Source organism: Sinocyclocheilus rhinocerous, unplaced genomic scaffold, assembly GCF_001515625.1.
Source record: "Sinocyclocheilus rhinocerous isolate Xijiao unplaced genomic scaffold, SAMN03320098_v1.1 scaffold749, whole genome shotgun sequence".
Taxonomy (NCBI): Eukaryota; Metazoa; Chordata; class Actinopteri; order Cypriniformes; family Cyprinidae; genus Sinocyclocheilus; species Sinocyclocheilus rhinocerous.
In genome coordinates, this window is record NW_015653466.1 from 1,978,560 (window position 1) to 2,000,562 (window position 22,003).

Genomic DNA, 22,003 nt, shown 5'->3' on the forward strand with positions numbered 1-22,003 from the left:
AATCTCCCAAATTTGGATGATACTCTACAAGTAAAAGAATGTATTTTACTGTGACTCAACAAAAGTATATGAATTATACTTTGAAACTCAGGTTCCCTACTTTCTGCTTTATGTGTTGGTAAAACTTGAATTTTAAGTAAGTTCATAGGCAAAAGGTGGCAATTTGTTCATATTATTAAGTCTAATCAATTAAGGCATGGTTAATAATGCAGTGCTTTTCCAGTTCTATCCATTCTATTATATTTTGTTTCTGTTATTTAGTAAAAGCAAACACATACCAAACCAAGAAGGTTGAAAATTGAGTAATTCAGTGTTCATGTGAATACTGAAATATCTTTTCAATACCAGCTACTTCACAATTATGACTAATTATACAATATATAATAAGCAACAATTGAAGCCAACATCAACATTGGTCTGATGATGTCATTTTCGTAGCGGCATCAAATGTGCATGAAACCACAGCAAGACTGCTAAACCTGCCGGAGATGTTTGTGACTAACATCAATAAACGTTTTCTTGTGTGCTGTAGGTTATTGTGTGCTGTTTCTTTTCTTTCTTTTTTTTTCTTGACTGCTAAAGGAAATCAAAGTATATTTACTGTTGCTACTTTTGAGTGGCACAATAGGATCTCTTCCAGCTGTGAGTTGAGCAGTTGGAAGGGTTACTGGTGTCAGGCTCTGGGCCAGGTTTTGTGTGTGTCTTTGCTCCCTATGTGCTCCGTCATCCAGTTTCTCTGTCTCGTGTTTTGGATTAATTGTTCCCAGGTGTTTCCTATGTTAATTGTCATTAGTTCCAGGTGTCCCTTGTCTTCCCCTCATCAGTTCCTGTGTATTTAAAGTGTGTTCTAGTTCTTGTCCTTGGTCAGTCGGTAAACGTCATCCTGTCCTCCTGATGTGTCGAGTCCTGTGATCCCGATGTCAAGCCCGTCAGCCGGGGCTATCTCCAGCCCGCTGGCCTCGCTGAAGACAAGCCCGCCGGACGCTCAGAACCGGCCCGCCAAGCGTTCAGATGGCAAGCCCGCCGGCAGCGCATATGGCAAGCCCACCGGACATTAATGTGGCAAGCCCGCCAGCCGGGCTATCTCCAGCCCGTTGGCCAGGCCGATGGGAGGCCTGTCAGCCGCGGCTATCTCCAGCCCGCTGGCCACGGATATGGCAAGCCCACCGGACATTCATGTGGCAAGCCCGCCAAACGTTCAACACTCCAAGCCCGCTGGACGCTCAGAACCGGCCCGCCAAGCGTTAAGATGGAAAGCCCGCCGGCAGCGCATATGGCAAGCCCGCCAGCCGGGGCTATCTCCAGCCCGCTGGCCAGGCCGACTGGAAGGGAGGTACTCATACACACATACATGCACACACAAACTAAATTGTAGGCCTGGATACACTTGACAGGGGCGTAGATCACGCGAGGGACGTGTGACAGAAGTCTCTTCTGTTCACCAATTTATTTTATCCAAAGTACAGCAAAACAGTAAACTTTTGAAATATTTTTACTATTTAAAATAACTGTTTTCTATTTAAATATATTTTAAAATGTAATTTATTCCTGTGATTTCAAAGTTACATTTTTAGCATCATTACTACAGTCAGATGATCCTTCAGAAATCCTTCAAAAATTCTGATTTGCTGCTCAAAAAATTTTTTTAAAAAGTATTATTATTATGATGTTAAACAGCTGAGTAGATATTGTTTCCAGTTTTTTTGATGAATAGAAAGTTCAGAAGATCAGCATTTATCTGAAATACTCTTTTGTAACATTATAAATGTCTTTATCATCACTTTTGATCAATTTAAAGCATCCTTGCTAAATAAAAGTAATTTCTATAATTTTTCAAAATTTTCCAAAAAATTATACTGACTCTAAGCTTTTGAATGAAATAGTGTATAATGTTACAAAAGCTTTTCATTTAAGATAAATGCTGATCTTTGGATCTTTCTATTCATCAAAGAATCCTGAAAAAATGTACTCCACTGTTTTAAATATTGATAATAATAATAATTTAAAAAGGTTTCTTGATCAGCAAAAAAGGATCATGTGACACTGAAGACTGGAGTAATGATGCTGAAAATTCAGCTTTGATCACAGCAATAAATTACATTTTAAAATATATTCACATAGAAAACAGTTATTTTAAATAGTAAAAATATTTCACAACATTACTGCTTTTGCTGTATTTTGGATCAAATAAATGCAGGCTTGGTGAACATAAGAGACTTCTTTAAGAACATTAAAAATCTTACTGTTCAAAAACTTTTGACTGGTAGGTTTTATATATATTACATTTTACATTTCTGTCCCCCTCACTTCTGAAATTATGGCTACGACTAGTGTTGTTTTTGGCGGCCTGTTTTAATTTTAGTTTTAGTCTGACGAAAGCAACACTAGCTACGACCCTGACGCTTGAAAGCTACTGAAGCTCTATCCTCTTAAGAGTGAAGCATCACATTTTTTAACCACTCATTTTTTCATAATTTTTTCAAATTTTCCAGTTAAAAACAAATCTCAAGGAGGAAAATTTTTTTAACATATTCCACTTAAGAAGATTTGAAATTGCGTTAAATATTAAGATTTGTATTCAAAGAATATACAGTATGAATTAAGCTTAATTTTCTTACCACACTGGAAAAATGGTATTGTAAACCATAAATCCAACAAAACTGACATGAGGTTCATGCTTTCCTGGAAAACATGATTTTAAAAAAATTAAGAAATCTTTTGGCTTGAAAACATTCCACTTTTTATTTTAAGACCGTGGTTAAGGGATTGATTAAATAAAACATTTCATAATCTGTAAGTATTTGAGTTTTTCGGTCCTTTAAATATTTCTTGCTTAGTGATTTAGAAAACTTTTTTATGCCCATTTAAGGCCATACTTGAACTTTAGAGTAAACAAATCTATACAAAATCACAGAAAATGCAGCGAGTTTCTACTTTATCCCTGAAGCACATTTTCATAAACAGGATACTGCTCATGCACTACTCATGCACACTCAAATCAATGTCAAGATCATGAACATTTAGCAAGTCTTAACAAAAGAGAAGGAGTATTCAGTGTAGATAGCCTGCCTGCATCTGAAGTGAGCTGCTTACGTGCCGGTGCTTCAGCCCAGCAAACCTAATCAGAACTATTTTTAAATAAACAGAAAATTAACTTCCATATGGTTGAAAGTCAAATGAAACTTAAGCATATGCACATTGCAAAAGATGGGGGTCACTTTTGAAAAAAAATAAATAAAGTTGCATCTGCATCTAAAGGAAGATATTTTTTGACTCCTAGAAGTGAGAATAATTTGTTGTCATATTATAGTGTAACAGTCTGTACAGGTCAGTTCTCCCTGAAAAATCATATGACTGATTCCAACACAAAGGCGTTTAATAAAGAAAGAAAACGAGTGAATGTTCCATTCTCATTCTTTGTGAAATATCCACAATGACACATCCTCTCTCTCTTATTCTTTCTCCCTCTCTCTCACTCTCCCCCTCTATTCAAAGACATGTAATTGCATCATTTTTCAGGACTTTGGCCCTGTCTGGGAGGTAGATTCACCTCATTCATCAAACTAATGGAGGCAGGGGTGATTTGAAAATACAGGCTTTGATCATAGTGTCCTCTTCTTTTTACCCGTCACTCTCCAGCATGGATGTATGTAAACACACATAATAAACTTCATCTAGCATTGAAGGGTGTCATTTACAATGCACAATGCTAATGACTGAGCCTTTAAGGTTGTTTAGTAACTTCACATTTAGATGACACTTTCCATCTGAAATGATTTACAGTAATTGAAGGGACTAAGTGGCGACCTCATGGGGAAAGCGGGCTCAGTAGGTCTCTAGTTTTAGGGTCCTTCATAATACTGAACCTATTACAGTGTAGATACTTACAGTAGCTGTTAGGAGTGGCGTGAGATGTTTGATGTTATAAACCGAGTTACAGGCTATTCACACAAGACGTGTTGTGGGCTATATAAAAAAACTAAATGCAAAAAAAATCTTGTTTTTTAAATGTTGAAATATTAAATGTTTAATATAAACAGTATATATATATATAATTTCATTTTATTTATTTATTTATATATATAGTTTTTAATGTTTAGTTACTTATTTCCTCAAATTTTGTTTCGACATTTTTATATATTTTTTAAATCTTAATATATTTGTATTACCCAAAATAATATACAAATGTTAAAGATTGTATTTTGAGATTATGAATGTATTTTCTTGTATATTTTGGCATTTAGAGGTTTAAACAAAATATATTCAGTTTAAAAAAATATTCCTCAAGCTACGCAACACATAGCATATTTAAAATATATTTTTGCTCTAAAGAAAATATATATTTTCAGTCGAAGTTGTCTGTGTAATGCATATGGACCAACAAAGGCCCCAACCTTTACGTGTTCTGTTTGAGAAGACTTGAATGAGTCGGTCTTATTTAATAGGCATTTTAAAAGCTCAAATTGCAATTATGAAACATTATGCAGGCTCCGGCTGTGGTTTAGAAGGTGTTTATTGATTGAGAAACAGGTGATTTAATTAGTTTTCACAGCAGGTGAACAGAGAGCCGTACACTCAGAATCACTAGAGCTTGTGTTCAATCCACGAGAGAGTGAATGGGCAAGTTGTTGTGTTTCATTGCTAATATTTAGCTTTAAGTGTCCTATTGTATAGCAATCATAAATATGTCACAATATGTCATAAAGGAATATATAAATGTCTTTTTATTTTGTAAAAAAAAAACTTAAACTTCAGCTTTCATGTGGACAAACCGCAAAATTACATTTTTAAGGTCGAAACCGAAATGTTTCAAAATAGTCTTTTAAAGAATAAATGAGAGATCTGATATTTACAGAACTGTTAGCTTGACATTCAGTATGCATTTCTAACTGATGTGAAGCATTTGCATGAATATGTATCCCACCCACTGGGAGATTTTGTCTCTCTTTGTCAGAGTGTCTTGCAGTTAAAATAATAAATAGTTTTCTTTATTCACCACGACAGCTGGTTCCAATTTTTCAAACCACAAATTGGTCAGTCAAGAGTATCTTTATAAGCAATTTTTAAAACCACTGTTTTTATTCTCGTCTCTGAAGTCTGATATTACCTCCAGACCAAGGAGATAGAGAAAGCCAGTGAAATTATACAGAGAACTATCCCACCTCTACAAATTAGCTTTATGCACCCACTGTCTATTTAGATTTTGCAATGTCACTCGGAAGTGTTGAGGTCTACTTTGTGCATTTTAATGTCTTATTCAGAACTTACAGCCAGTAAAAGTTTCTGGGTGAGCAAAGATCATTTGAGAAAAATTATGACGTGGATACTCTGTTCTACATTGTCTTACTGTTGGGAAAACATGATTTTACACTTTAAACTGATTGAGTTAAGTGTATTTCTCACTGTGAGTATTAATATGTGATTTGAGTAAAATAAATTCTAATTATTATTTAATAAGCAAAAATTATGTGTTGCCATGGTCATCAGTCCCTGTACCCTAAGGAGACTGATAAACAAATTCATTTTCTTAAGCATTACAACAGGTATAAATACAACTATTGCAACTTATTGCAACATAGAAGTTCTGTGCAGCCTAAAGTTTTCCACTGTTTGAACTTTCTTAGTGCGGTCTATGTTAAAGCAATGATTGAAATGGTTATGATAACATTTTTAAAAAGAGTGAATGTTATAATCATAACTATTTTTAAATGAACAGAAAATTAACTTCTATATGGTTGAAAGTCAAATGAAACTTAAGCATATGCACATTGCAAAAGATGGGGGTCACTTTTGAAAAAAAAAAATAAAGCTGCATCTGCATCAAAAGGAAGATATTTTTTGACTCCTATGAGTGAGTATAATCTGTTGTTATATTATAGTGTAATAGTCTGTACAGGTCAGTTCTCCCTGAAGAATCATATGACTGATTCCAACACAAAGGCGTTTAATAAAGAAAACGAGTGAATGTTCCATTCTCATTCTTTGTGAAATATCCACAATGACACATCCTCTCTCTCTTATTCTTTCTCCCTCTCTCTCACTCTCCCCCTCTATTCAAAGACATGAAACTATTTGAGCTTTCTTAGTGCTGTTTATGTTAAAGCAATGATTGAAACGGTTATGATAACATTTTTAAAAAGAGTGAATGTTTCTAATCAACCACGCTTATTCTGATATTTATCTTCTGAATATCTATTTTTTCATTCTATTCTAATAATGAAAGGCTGTGATTACTGATATCAACTAGATAATACAGACTAGGGTGTTTATGTATCATTTTGAGCAGGCAGCCAGTGGGGCCGTCATAAAGGGCCCTTTGCTAATGATATAGTTTAATTCTCAAGTCTGACCCTTGGTGGGTCTAGCAGAGAGTGGCTTGAATTCTTGCTTGTCTCTTCTGCCTTTTTTGCCTGTAAGAATATAGCAGTTCTCTCATGTTCTGATATATGATGAGCACTGGCAAACTTGACACCCCCACAACCTCTCATGCCGTTATGAGGCAGTACATTATGGTTAAATTTGCCTATGTAGAACTGTTTTTGAATTGCATATAATCCACAGCAAGCTGCAGATATATTGTGTGTTTACATAGAGACACAATTACAAGCAACAGCAGATCACATACAAATGTTGATTCGCATACACAGCAGACAGAAGATAAGACACATGCTGATTGTCATGACAGCTGCAGTTTGTCAGTGTAAAGACGCTGTAGGAGCAGATTTTGCCAGGCACTGCTTTCTTGTGATTGTAAGGAATTAGTCTGGTGGATTATTCAGGGCTCTATTAATGCCCACTGCTCATTCAGATAACCTAATGACTAGCCAGTGTATAAAATACATAATGGAGATCTACGTGGGATGCATTTTTTAGTTTCACTCCTGCGATATTCTGGCCTGCTCCCACAAAAAAAAATTTAACTTGCAGGCTTTTGCACACAGTTTTCACATTTTTGTCCCAGAAAAGGCCACAGGTACACTCTTAGGAAGAAAAGTGCTTTCATTGAGGCCATACCTTTTCAAAATGTAAACCTTTTGTACTTTGTTTACCCCTAAAACGTGCATAAAGTATTAGTATCTAAACATCTTTGTGATACTATTATAGTTTTTATTGATATTTTGAGTCCGTTTTTATTTTTATATTTTCCATTTTCATTTTATTTTAAGTTGTTTTTTTTTGTTGTCTTTTAGTTTATCTTGATGTACTAAAGTTCCTAAAACTAAACCTGTTATAAAAAATTTATTGAATTAATAATTAAAAATTAATAATAATTTAATATATTTTTAGTTGTTTTTTTAAGTTATATTTATGGGCTTTTTGATGCAGTAGGACAGTAGAGAGCTGAAAGGAAAGCATTAGATGGAGAGAGGGGATCGGGATCGGCAATGTATTTTATATCGACATATATTTTATGTTTTAGTTTCAGTTTTAGTTAATTACTTTTACCCTGGTTTACATATTAGTACCTAAATGGTACACATTAGTACTTTATGAAAAAGGTAGCACCTTTTTTCTGAGACGTCTATACATATTTTCAATTCCTCTCCAATAAGATTCTGTCTCGCTCCGGTGCAATAGGCTTTTTTCTCCAATCCCCCCTCACACATTGCTTCAGTCCTCACCTTCTGTAATTTGTCACAGCAGGCAAAAGGAAGCTGCTTTCCCTCGCTGCCTCCCACATTCGAAAAACATTGAGAATATCCAACCCTGCACCTGTAAACCATTTATTTTTGTTGCTCAATAGATATATACCACTATACCTTACAAACATAAAATACATTTGAATATCTTTTATTTAATTTTATCTTTAGCTATGTGTGCATTTATAGGCACGTGTATCATGAACACTGGCATGTTAATTTGTGGGTGGGCACAGAATCAGTTGTTTTAATCATATTAGTCTTCACATAATATACACACACACACAAACTCTCTCTCTAAATGTTAAGTGCTGTCTCACCTTTTTTAAAGTTTGAGAGCTGGTGACCTCTTAAGGGGAAACTCCTCCATCTGTGTAAGGATGTGGGTTTAATTTACAGTTATTCTTGTACATTATCAGGTGTTCCGTTTTATTGCTTGAGTGCTGCTGTAATGTAGGCTGTTTTTTTTAAACACTTTCCCTTGAGTATCCAACAGCTGTGAACTGACTGATGTCTGAGTAATCATTCTGCCTTTATTGCCTCGTCATGTACACTAGTGATTTGAGTTTTCAGAGTTGATCAAAACACACCATAAACTCATATGTTTATATGCAATTCTCTCAGCTTGGGCTAACAGATGGAGACGGGGCTTGAGAGTTGAACTCCGAGCATGAGGTTTTTGACTGCTGTTAGTCCTGCTGTACAGTATCTGTCAGCAGCTCAGACGCATGTTTACAAAACAACAGTCTTTTGTGTCTGTTTTCTCCCAGTAAATCTTTGCAGCCTTGAAAAGGGATTTGATCATGCGGCATACAAAAAGTCAACATGAAGTCAAAATCAAAATCTTCTTAAGCCTCTTTTGGTCTCCGTCACTGTCTTTTTACTTTTCTACTTTTCAACAACCAGTTTCTATTCTGATTTGAAATGTGCATTTCTCCTAATAGATGGACACAATAAAAAAATAAAATAAAATAAACACCCCAGTGACAGCATTTGTACCTTTTTCTGAGAGTATAGAGGTCTATGCATATTTTCAGTTCCTCTCCCATAAGATTCTGTCTTGCTCCGGTGCCATAGGCTTTTTTTTCCAATCCCCCTCACACACATTTCTTCAGTCCTCACCTTGTTTCATTTGTCACAGCAGAAAAATATAAAAAACAGAAATAAATTAAAAAAACTGAAAAAAATACATAAACTATTTTCTCTTTTAATAACTACTGTTTCTTGGGACCTTTGAAAAGTGTGTTGTACAGTGGGTGGCCTTCTGGACAAAAAGGTTGAGAACCACTGCTTTAGATAAGGCTTGGTTTAGAGTCCAGGTCCCTAAGAGCACAACACACTGTCCTCTGTGCGACTGTGTGACAACAGATGTCTGTTTACTGATTTAAAGCTTGTCTTATCAAAAGTTTATCACTTTTTATTACAACTTTTATATTGTTTTGTGTTGATAAGCCTGGAATACACAGTCCAGTATGACAAAATCAGATGGTTAATGACATTACAAAAGGATGAAAATGTACTTTGTTTTGCAGTTTTGAAGTTTGTCCCCTTTAACACAGGATCTGTAATAATGGAGGTTGAGAGTTTGTGGGCGATAAAATATCCAATCAAGGCCTTTGTAGTAGAAGAATGCGTTGTATTGTGTATGCAAGATTCATGGGTCTAATTAGCGTCTGACCTAGGTTGAGTATCCAGTATCTTATACAGGTGCATCTCAATAAATTAGAATGTCGTGGAAAAGTTCATTTATTTCAGTAATTCAACTCGCATGCAAATGCTAATATCCAGGGGCAAAAAAGAAGCCAAATATGTCAACACATGACAGGGTAATTAATAAATAAAAGAATAGATTTCCTTTTCCTTACTGTTCCCTGAGGATGTCTGTTTTTCTTTGTGAAGCATTGAATACATTGATCTCACATTTTAATTCATGTGATAGATGAATAATAAGCCCGATTTAATGCTCATTTTTAGTCACATGATTACCTGTTGCTTCCTTGAGCAGAGCATCCTCTGTCTAAAGCCTTCCATTTTAAATTAAACACTCTCTCTGAGAGACAAGCCTGGATCAGAGTTACCATAGCAACAGGTTATCTGATTTAACAAGGTCCAGCATAGAATTAGACAGAGCTGAAACATCATTGTGAATGTGAGTACCATACGATAGAAGGAGAGAGTAGGGATGAGTCAGAGTGTCAAAGTTAAATGTAAAAGTACTTTAAATATATTTGCTTATTTGGATGGTTTCAGATAATTTCATTAATTAATTTCATTAATAGTTATTCTGAAAAGCGCTGTTCAAGTAAACTTTTTTTTTTCTTCTTCCAGGATTACACATGTAAGATTATTCTAGTAATGGGTAGAAGAAAAAAAATAACATTACCATTCAAAAATTTGGAATTGGTAAGATTTCCTTTTTAATCAAAAAATACAGTACAAACAGCAATATTGTGAAATATTACTATTTACAATAACTGTTTTCTGTTTGAATATATTTAAAATTTAATTTATTCCTGTGATGGCAAAGCCAAAATATGTAAAAAAAATTATTTTGGCTTCAGTACAGTATCAAAATAAAAGCAATTTATGTAATTTTGTGTAATGTCATGCTTTTTGTGTAAAAAAAAGTAAATGGGTCTAGATTGTACAATAAATATAAATATATACCTTTCAATGTACTCTAAATATAAAATGACTATATATCGGCATTTTTATTTTTATTTTTATATACAAAAGCGGGTCTCTTTTAAGGAGGTGATATGTTTGGAGGTAATATTTGGCAACAGAAATGTCCTGAAAGGAATAGTTTACCTAGAAATGAAAACTGGGTCAGTGGTTTGGATGCCACTGACATTTATTGTATGGACAAAACAGTAGAAAGATTATTCAAAATATATTCTACTGTGTTCCACTAGTCGATGTGTAGTTTTGAAATGTAGTTTTGCACATCCCTAGGGGAGAATTGATTGACAAAATGAGTTGTCGTGTAGTTTTTCATAATGGTCTAGAGTTTATGCATGACTCATTTGCAGTGGATCCCTGTCTGTTTTGCTGTTGTTTATGCTGTTGAGGATTGACAGCAGTCAGTCAGTAGGTGTTTGATTCAAGAGTCTGAACTCAATCCTGGACCATCAAAGACATCCTGCTCTCCCACAAGTGTCAGGGAATCAATTCTCGTTGGCTTTCAGCTGATTGTTTGTTGCACATATTGATGGTCAGACAGAGAAGGAGGCATAGACGGACATACAGACAGAGAGAGAGAGAGGGAGAGAGAGAGCATGTTTATTACTGTTCAGAAGAGACCATTCATACTGTTAGAGTGTGTGACAGACTTCAAACAGTACAGAACAGAATTATGGATGAGGGTAGATCCCAAAGGTATAACAGTGCGATGCCCAGACAGACTGTTTATAACCTATTTAGTGCTTTACCACTGCGCCCGGTTCAATTCACTTGATCAAAACCATTTAACAGTCTTTCTTTATTACGTCCATTCCCACATTTCAAGCATAAAAGGGCTGTTTCCATCTCTCTCATCTCTCCTCCCATCTCTCCTCCACCTGCTTAAACAGCTCTTGACAGCGCTGCACGGGTGGCAGTATCATTTCTCTGCAGATTTCTGTTTATTTGTTTTCTCTGGCAGTGATATTTCATGCGATGACACAGGGTACCCGCTTGCAGTTCCTCCTTTCATTGACTCTTCCTTCCCTGAGGAATAAAAAACACATTATTCAAATGTTTGCCTTTAATGGAGCACCCTGTAGTCATTAAAAAGAGAAGCAAATTAGACAGTGTTCTTATTTTAATTCTATTGTGTAAATTTAGAGTATCTTCATGTTTTGTTTATTGCCTGGTTTAATTTAAAAGTGAAACTGTGGCTATTAGCATGGAAAGCAATTTACTTGGTCTGTCAGTAATGGAAAAGCCTAGAAACTTTCTCAGCGTTTGTCTCCAAGGATTATTGGTGGTTTGCCAGTAAACTTTGCTTTTGTCAGAATACTGTCATGCTTATGAAATGCATTTAGATACATAAACAAACCCATAGGGTGGTATGTGCGAGCAGGCAACACAGGAAGTCGTTCCTATTCAAGTGTTGTTCACAAACCTAACGAATATTGACACTCATTTTGTTTTGTTTGTTACCATGCATCTCTGAGGCGAACATGACCGCAAGCATTCCCTCTGGCCAAAAATTGGCAAATGCACTTTTGTGAGTAGCGCATATTGATTTTATTTCAGTTGCGCAATCTTTGGTGGGCATTATTCTGAAGACAAATGTTTCTGAGTCGTGGGGGAATGCATTCACCTTGCACTCGCAGCAATAAAGACATGTGTTTGTACCTATGTGCGTTTCTCTCCATCCTCCTGGCTCTGCCAGTAAACCAATGAAGGGGCCAATCAGAACTCACTATAGCTTCCCGGTGACCAATCACTGAGAGTTTCAATGTGTGGAGCAATATTTCATCCCAAATAATACTGTGTTCCATCCCTAGCGCAATAGTTTCACCTCATACACAGGTTTTTGTCTGGTTTTGCGGGGTGGGAAATAATGAAAAAAATTCCTTATCCATGTTGTCGCTCTCTGATATTATTTGCCGTCCCTGGATTATATTTGATCAGGCCATAAGCCTTCTTTTGAGAGGAACCATGTTTCAAGCGAAGCTTCTTTCTCCTGTGTAAGGCTGTTGACCCTGAGTGAATGTGAGTTTAGACATCAAATTTTCATAAGACCTTTTCCTCCTCAAATTGACCATGAGATTTTCCTGTCTGGAAAACCACAGGTTTTGAAATTTTCCTTATGCCTTTTTGAATCTACAGATGAGAAAGTGAGAACTGATCTTAGCTCAGCATCTTTCAAGGGCACAGCCTTTTTCACGAGCTGTTTATTTCTCAACTTCAACAAATTAATTATGAAAAAGCAGAGGGAAAACATCGCCCGTGCAACTGACATGTTTAGGGTTTGTTTTTGTCCTTTTTAGTGTTGTTCAGATTTTTACCACCACACAATATTTGCACTTTCTTACAAACTGCAACAGTAAGAAAACCAAGGCAAAGAAAAACAAAGGTGAAATCAATGCAGAACCGAAACAGGCAGTTTTTTTTACTTTCAGGAACAGGCAGGTTATGTGATGAGGAGAATCAGGAGAGAAACATTGCAGATAGAAGGCTGGATTTCATTTCAAAGTGTACATCCACTTCAACTGATACATTTATTCCTTTATTCTTCTTCTGTCAGTGAGAATTGAATTATGGAGGTGTTTTGAAATGTTTTGTTATTGCCATCTGAGAGCAATATATATATGTGCTTCCACTCACCAAGAACATATTTATTTTTTTCCTTTGCCACAGGTATTTATTCACGCACACATCCACATTTTGATGGACAGCTTAAATCCCAGCTTAGTTGTCATCAGCCCATCGTTTGGCAGCTTTACCCACCTTTGCAGTGGGCACTATTATTGAGGCAAACAGGTACGGAGGACAGGCCGTAGCAAACCTGGGAGTGCATGTAACATGAATGAAAACAACTGTGCAGAGTTTACAGAAAGACATACATTGGAAAAACTTGTGAATTTGCAACAGAATTGGGCATTATAGTATTTTTATTGTTGCATTTATGCATTTGGAAGATGCATAGATGCATTTTATCAATCCTGGCGATCAAACCCATGACCTTGGCAACACTATGCTATGAGCAACATGATTTGTTAAATGATTATGGGGCACAGAAAAGGCTACGTGTTTTTCTTTATTAAGGCCATGCATCGATCCATTAGCATTTCTTAACATCTTACAAGGACCTCATGTATGATACATGTGTGATGAAATGATAGAAAGAAAACTAATGGGTTTTTACTGAAAATCACTGCTTAGAAAGTGCTGCTGCTTGTCTTGTTCAAGGTTCACCACAGCTGGAGACGGGACATTGCAATCAGTGCTCAAAAGAAATGCAACTGCTTTCAACCAACAATTTCACTTATATATAGTCAGATAATGGTCGCAATTTATCAGTCTTATAAAGACTTCTGGGATGGGCTAGGATCTGTGTGCTCCATAAGATTACTCCTGAAGTAGTTTTCTCATGTCCTGTTGTCAGGAAGTCTGTATTACCAAAAAGTGAGAATTTGTTAAATGCTGTAGCCTGTCCAATTGATTTTAGTTTCAAGACAACAGTAATAATTTTGAAATAGATTAATACTATTAATATTAATGAGTACTTATGGTAATATTCTTGCACATATAGTGTTATTGATGAATTCCAGACATTTTGAATAGTTGATAGTTTCTCTAAATTTTGAATGAAATTGAATGCAAAGACATAAAATAAATAACAACTGTATTGTTTATGTAGATTTTAACAGTTACATGTGAATTCACTTCAGCAATCAGATACACTCCAAGCCAATTTGCTGAAAGAAGTTCTAGAATTGTGAAGTTTTTGTGAAATCAGCTTGAAATGGAAAAACAACCACTTTCCTTCTCTCATACCATACCCAAAGATTGACGTTAGAAGACAGACTGTCAGTCTGTAAAAAAAAAACTAAAATTCTGTTCTATCTACGAACATTTAAACTGCTAATGAAGTTAAACTGGGATGCATTTGACACTTTCAAACAAACCACAGTTTACACCTGCTCAGCTTCAAAACACGTCTTGCTGTAATGAAGAAATAAACTGACAGTCCAATAACAGAATCATTTGTTCTCATTATCACAGCACAGTAGTATAGCAAAAGGGGTTATCTAGTACACTAGCAGTTAGTCTTAATTGTCGTTCCTTAAGTGATGCTGTCTCTAATTTTGTAGAACAGTAATGTTATTTTCGTTTGTCTACATGTTGCTTAATAAAGCTCAATGTAACCACATGTAAACCTGCTTTTTCTAACCTTTGCCTCACATTTTTTATTCATTTACCACTGAAGTTGGATCATGTGCTACTGTATGTTCTCTCTTTGATTCATGATATAAAGTTATGGTGGTGAAGGAAGCGATCCCAGTTTCTGCTTAATAATGACACAGTTTTTGCAGTGGAAGATGTCAGTACAAAAAGGCATAAAATTCTTTGAAGGTTGAGAAGAAGAATGAAAGGATCAAAAGCTGTCTTCTTCATGAAATCAGGAGTTTCAGTTGAATAAGTCAGCGAGGTTCACTTTTCTTCCTTGTCATTGTGGAACAGGATTGCATTCATGGAGACTCTTATTAATCTGATCTATTGCAAGCAAGAGTGAAAGAGTCGCCTTGTAACATACTGCAGAAAACAAGGGAATTTGGTTATGACTTTGGGGATTACCCTGCACTACCAACACATAAATTCATAATATGATGTTATGGTCTGGGTTTGACTGGTTGCACAACAGGAAGCATAGATTGAAAAGCAAGTGGTTTTTACAGATGTTCCAGTGCACTTGCTCTTTCCAGCATGGTGCAAGACTGTGTCATTCCCTTGGACTGTGGACTGTGGTGCATGTGCAGTGCTGAGCATCCGAGTGCTATTCAATAGAAGAATTTGGATCAATATTTGTTCAAGTTGATGTAAAGAACCACCAAGACACTCTCCATTGTTTTGAAGCGTGCATGCAAGCGGAATTCCAACCTCCAGCTGTTTTTTAATCTTTTCCAGCATCCGATGTGTACTTTGAAATGCAGCCTGAGCAGGAAAATTACTTTTTTTTATTTTTATTTTTTGCATTTCATCTATCTGTGCCTGACATAAAAATACACTCCCACTATCTCTTTCTGTATTTCGCTATATACACCTATATTGAACCCAGACAGGATGTTTGATAAGGAACGTTTTTGATCAGTCTACTGCATTGTGGTCTTATCGCTTTATTACTGCCTGCGGTTAGTCCAATATATACTCCCTAAACTTGAAAGCCAGTCTGTCCATCTGCAGGTGTTCCACTGTAACCACTGTCAAGATTCACAACCAGATATCCAACAATTGCTATTCCATTTCATTGGCAGGTGGTGATTTCATTGCAATTCTACCCATGGGACTGCATTTCTGAGGAATTCTTTACTATGTACTGTCGCTGTAACCTAAAGGGATCGTTCACCCAAAAATGAAAATTCTGTCATCATTTACTCACCCACATGTGAGTAAAGAGAACTTTTTTCTTCTGTGGAACATAAAAGATATTTTGAAAAAAATTCTCAGTGTTTTTTGTCCATACAGTAGAAGTCAATGGGAACCAAAACAGTTAGGGTTACCAAAATTCTTCAGAATAACCTCTTTTGTTTTCTACAGAAGAAAGAAATATAGGACGAGTAAATAATGACAGAATTGAAATTGTCGGATGAACAATCCTTTTAAGATTGCGCCATTCCATGTGTGTGTGATGTAAATAGTTTCCACCGACCCCAGTTTTGCAGCGCTCTGTTCTCGATTTTGGTATCAAAGATTCAAGAATTGTAACTCTGACAGATGCCCTATATGAGTCTTTGGCTGGTGCACTATGTTCATCATTCTGGAGCTCATACAGCGCAGAATCTGTTTGATAGTGCTTTAATTAGATGCTTAAAATGCCCACATATTACTTCTGATAACAATGATTATTAAAATGTATTATTAACATATATTTTCATATTATTATTATTATTATTATTACATATATTAATTGTTTTTTAATAATAATAATAATGTAAAACATTGTATACTTGTGCTTTACTATTGTTATTATTATTACTACTGTGTGTGTATTATAGCAATATTACTTTCAAAACATTAGTTTGAAGATTCAAAACATTAAAAGCAAAGTTTTCTTTTTACATTGGTACAAGAAGCAGAAATTCTCATTTTTTAAGTGCACAAAATGTCTTCTGAAAAGTTGAAAATCAGCACATACAGCAACGTTTCTTTGAATGTTTCACAAAAGTACTTTTTAAAAAGAGTATCCTTAGCTCTCTATGCGGCATAATTGAGCTTATAATTTTTGTATGCAGTATAAATTTGGTTATTTTCATCACAGTAATTTTTCTGCATTCTTTTGTCTTTTTGTTTTCTGCAGGCAGTGGAAACGAATCTAGCATCCAAAGATAGTCACTGGGTGTATGCCAATGAGGTAAGCACATATTCATAAGTAGTTTCATTACTCATTCTTATCTGTTTCAGAAAAGAGGGATCGACCTTGAAACTGTCAGCAGTCAGATCGTGAAAACAGCCCAAATTCAGTCTGCTGTCGTCATATCCAATTTCAACTTGCAGTGTTTGATATGTGGCACATCTCTCATTCAGTATGTAATATGCTGTCATCATGCTAGAGCAAAGCTGACAGTGGATTATTGCACTGGCACAACTCCAAGGCACAGTTTTGCTCTCCTTATTTTTCTCTCTCCCTCACTCTGTTGACTGAGAACTGGATGTGGAAGCAAGACCAAATGAGAGTCTGGCCCTACAAGAACCAGTGTGAGCTGAGCATAGAAATCTAGCCCAATAAGAACTGAGTGCAGTACTCAATAAGACAGAGAGCATGGCTGTGGGCTGAATGGCATAACAACTCTGTGATTCTGTTTGATGTGTTGACACCAACAGAAATTTCAACACAATAAGACAAAAAAGCATCAGACAATGTCTTTATATGCACAGAGAGAGAGAGAGAGAGAACTTTGCTTTTACTTTGCTTCTCAGGGACTACCTGGCAATATGACAAAGTCATACTCGAGTTTAAAATCTTACAGCACACTACAAGCTTATCCAAAAACACTTTGTCTATCTCTCTGTATCCATCTACACTACATGGCCAAACAAATATTATTTCAGAACCATTTACACGGTGAAAGAGGCATCCCTCACCTGCTATAAGAACTTTCACTCTTCTGAGAAGGTTTTTCAGTAAAAGCTACCATAGAATGTGGATGCAGGTATTTGATCCCATTCGGACACATCTAAAAAAATGCCAGTGCCAAAATGATATGAGTGTCAGAGGTGCACTCTTTTATACAACGAAATTGGATGGTGACTAAAGGCTGGAATACAAAACATGACTTTTAAAATCTGAAGAGATTTTAAAACACTGGGCATCATACAGTACACTTACCAACTTCATTTACAAAGGTCAGTGAGTCAAAAGCTAATTTATAACTCATGCGTTGTTTCTTAGAAAATAGAGACACTGTTTAGGCCTGCTGTAGTGCAGAATTACATTTCTAAATTAAATTTTTTTTTCTAAATGAATACTTTTTTTCAGCAAGGATGTATTAAATTGGTCAAAAGTGACAGTAAAGACATTTACAGTGTTTTAAAAAATATATATTTTTAACTTTCTTTTCATCAAATAATTTACATTTTTTGATAAATGTATTGTTGGTGAGCATAAGAATCTCAAAAGAGAACACTAAGACAGCAGTATTAAATTAGAACAAGTTGAGGAAACATACTCATAAGGAAAATAAATACATAAATAGACTAAATAATGATTTATACTGCATCAACTTTGTAATAGTCACAGAGGAAAAACTGGCCATCATACACACAATGACTGAGGATCACATACTATCAGACTTTAAAGTTGTTCCAATCACTACAAACTCAAGCTGAAACGTGCACCTTACTGATAGGAGGTGAATGATTTCCAGCTAAAATCAGCTGGAAATATCAAACATGTTTGATATCCTCTGACTGGATGGAATCGTAGTCTGAAGGTAAAAAATCGGAGTTTGTGACCATCACACACTGCGCAATTTTCTATGAAACCTGTCAACTCAAATCTACAGACTGGCTCTGACTTTCTGCAACTAGCTTCGACTTATCCAAACTGTAAATCGGGAGAAAATCGGGGCAAAAATCGTGTAGTGTATTCCAGCCTTAAGAGTGTTGAAAAGGTAAAAAATGCACCATACATGCATAATAAAATTAGTCCATAGGACTTATTATTTATTTCTGTCTTCTGAACTGATAGTTGGTGTATGAAAACACTAAGTCGTCATTCAGTCAAAATATTGCTTTAAAAAAAAGCTTAGATATTCTGCTAAACATCTCATTTTGTGTTCCACTGAAACAAGAAAGTCATACAGGTTTGGAGTGACATGAGGGTGACCAAATTATTAATTTTTGGTTTAATTTTTGTAAAGTTGCTGCAGGTATATTTGTTTGTCAACATTACATTCAAGATTACATTCCTTTTATGCACTTTCTTGGAACAGGAATAGAAAAACCTGTTATTCAGAAAGAGATGCCCACATCTTGGATATGAGGCCATGTAGTGCATCTCTCTCATCTGCCCACTTATTCCATAAAGAGCATTCAAAACAAGCTGTCATGCTCCACTTCAAACAGTCCCCTCTTCAAGATTGGAAAAAATATTTTTTTTAAAATGTAAATTTTGCACTTCTCATAAAATTCACTGTAATGATGTACAGTATGTGCGCTCATAATATAGTTACTAGAAATGGAATGTAAATGTTCTAACATGTATGTAAATTACATACCGCTCTTTTACTGTAGTGGTTTTGTTTTTTTAATATGTGTCTCTAATCCTAATGTTCTTGTTTCATATTTGCTTATTTGCATAATGTAGTCAGTTTTCAGTGTGATCAAATTAAAGCAGTCGTATTCAACCTAGAAACGGTAAAAGAGAGAAACTCGCGCTGTATTACCTCGAGGCAGGAAAGGTTTAGATGTTCACTGAGCCACATTGCTGTGATGCTTCTGTTTAACCCTTATTCTAAATTGAAGTAATTTGCTTGTGCCTCGACACACAGTCGATATGAAGGTCACTACAACACCTATGAACACAAATTAAGCCTCTGCAGTTTTCATCCATCAAGGTCATGGTAGAACGTCTAGTATAGTTCAATCATTTTGAACTGGACTTTGTTTTCTCAGTGTTAAGAACACGAAGTCCAGTTACAAATGAATGTTTAACATAACAAGGATGCTAAATAAACAATTTTACTGGAAATAATTGAAATATCGAGAGAAGAAATATTAAATCTGTTTTCCCTGTAATGTCATCGTTTCATTAAGCCTAGGCTCTTGTACAGATGTGTCTTCAGTTATATTCAGGGGTTCTGACCTTTAATAGATGTCACAATATTCTCTTACTTTCACAAGCTAACCGAGACTTGTCATTTGCACTTATATATTGTTGTTCTTTTGTTAGTTTTGATTGCTTCTATTGTCCTCATTTGTAAGTCGCTTTGGATAAAAGCGTCTGCTAAATGACTAAATGTAAATGTAAAAAGATTCTATATAAAAAAAAAATTTGTTCTTTTATCTTTCTTTTCATCAAATAATTACATTTTTTTGATAAATGCATTGTTGGTGAGCATAAGAAACTCAAAAGAGAACAAGTTGAGGAAAAATACTCATAAGGAAAATAAATACATAAATAGACTAAATAGTGACGGGTATCATATTTTAAAAATGCCATACGTTGTTTTATATGATTAAAGTGATATTTTACTCAAAAATAAAAATGAATGGCTCTCTTCTTTACATTGAAAGTAAATGAAGACCAAGGGCTATCAAGCTTGCTCCATATAAAAATGCAGCATACAAACATAATCAATATGACTCTCATATATATAATATTCTGAACCCATATGATAGCTAAGTATGCGAAATACTGCAAGCTGTCATTCACTGGAAATACAGCTCTGCTAAAAATTGCATGAGGGTAAAAAAACATGCTTAAATTCAACAAAGAGGACATTTCAGAGTTTTCTTTATTTTTATAGATTTTAAAAGTGGACATTTATTGTACCTCTGGAATATATTCCTTTAATAATTTTTCAGTTTGAAGCTGATTAAGTATTGCAGATCTTTAGAAGTGTTTTGATTGTCATGCACCATATTCTCAGAGGGACCAATCCATCATTGCTGTCATTATTTATCCTCCATATGTTGTACGTCACATTTCTGGACATTATTGAGAGAGTAGGTTTCAGTTCTTAACTCCCTGAGGCTTTAGCTATTCCCGTGTGCGTTTATAAATTGCAATCCAAGACTATGAACGAAACTATATGCTTTACATTTTAAACAGACAGGCTTTAATTTCGTTTTGTTTCTTAGTAAGGCTGAAGCACTTCTGACTTTTGATTGATATGTTTTGATGCTGATATGTACTTCTACTTTGACTAGCAAGACATTTATGCATTAACTTTTTGTGCATTCTAGCATTTCCTTGTGTTTTTTTTTTTTTTTACCCATAGCTGTGTTTTCTTGAAACTGGTTTCTTTATTAACATTGATATCTGATTTATGTATTGTATACACTCACATACTGCATTTTTTTTTTCTTTGAGACCACAAATCATGTTATCACGACATCACCAAATTTATTGCCAGCCTGTTTTCATCGTTATTGTTTTCATTGTTCTGCATCTCCAATCAATGAATCATATGTTTTTACACCAGTTTGTTGAGTTCAGAATTTTTATAGTCTTTTAGTGTGTGATCCGTAGTCGTTTAGTGTTTGTTTAGTGTCATTTATTGTACAAAGTTGGCAAGTGTATGATGCCTAGTTTTTTAGAATCATGTTCATGTAGTGTATTTTAGTCTTTACATGGCTAAATAATGATGTGTCATAAAATAGTCAAAAACCCTCCTTTTTACAGATTTTACTAAATATTTAGAAGAGCTGTCAACAGATCATCACCATGGTTACCATACAATGCGTGCTGATTGTAATTCTGGTATACTAGCTTGTTATGTATTTATTATATCTTTAATTATTTTAGTTTGTTGGTTTTGCAGAGGTATTATTTTTTCAGCAGCGATATCAGAATATTTTGGACCAATAAATACAATGTTCTTTTTTTTTTTGCAGGTACAGTTCTCAGAGTAGCCAGGCGTTTAACATAATTGTTTGGTGGCTTTTTTGTGCCAGTGGGTTAATATGTCTGTTTTCACACTATACCTTTATGTATGTGTGTGTCTGTCTATGAGTGTAGGAGGTTAGTGACACAGAGATCATGGAGCTTGTCCACAGCGCTCTGGGCCGGATGACAGTGATCCGGCAGATCTTCCCCCTGTGGAGGGACACCAACATCCGCTGCATGAGGAACAATCATCGCATCTCCTCGCTGCTTTGCGACCCACAGGAAGGGTACCTGCAGTCTCTAGAGGTACGTATCTTAGCAACATTTTTTCAGAGCACAGTGAATTCACACTCATTCATCAGAAATAGATCTGGAGGTCAATGTCAGTTCAGGTCATTTAGTGCAGTTTCAGCATCAGATGGCCTATTTTTGTGGTATAATCTATTTCAGATAAATCTGCAACCAGCACATAAAAACAAAACAGACTTTGGTCAGTTGCTTCAGACAGTCTCTTCCTGTCAATGTAGACCAGAATTGCTAGCTTTGCAAGACGATGCATTATTTTGCAATGAACTGCTATAAGCAGAATGATTTACAACTA

At 35.4% G+C, this 22,003-nt stretch overlaps 1 protein-coding gene across 2 annotated transcripts in view; it reads left to right on the top strand.

Moving 5' to 3' along the window:
* Positions 1–22,003, top strand: part of LOC107716022 (glutamate receptor ionotropic, delta-1-like) — a 266,859-nt gene that overhangs the window by 204,696 nt on the left and 40,160 nt on the right. For both annotated transcript variants that reach the window (XM_016522333.1, XM_016522334.1), the window contains exons 5-6: positions 16,651–16,704; positions 21,535–21,708. In XM_016522333.1, the coding sequence (XP_016377819.1) occupies positions 16,651–16,704; positions 21,535–21,708 (228 nt within the window). The remainder of the gene's footprint in view (positions 1–16,650; positions 16,705–21,534; positions 21,709–22,003) is intronic.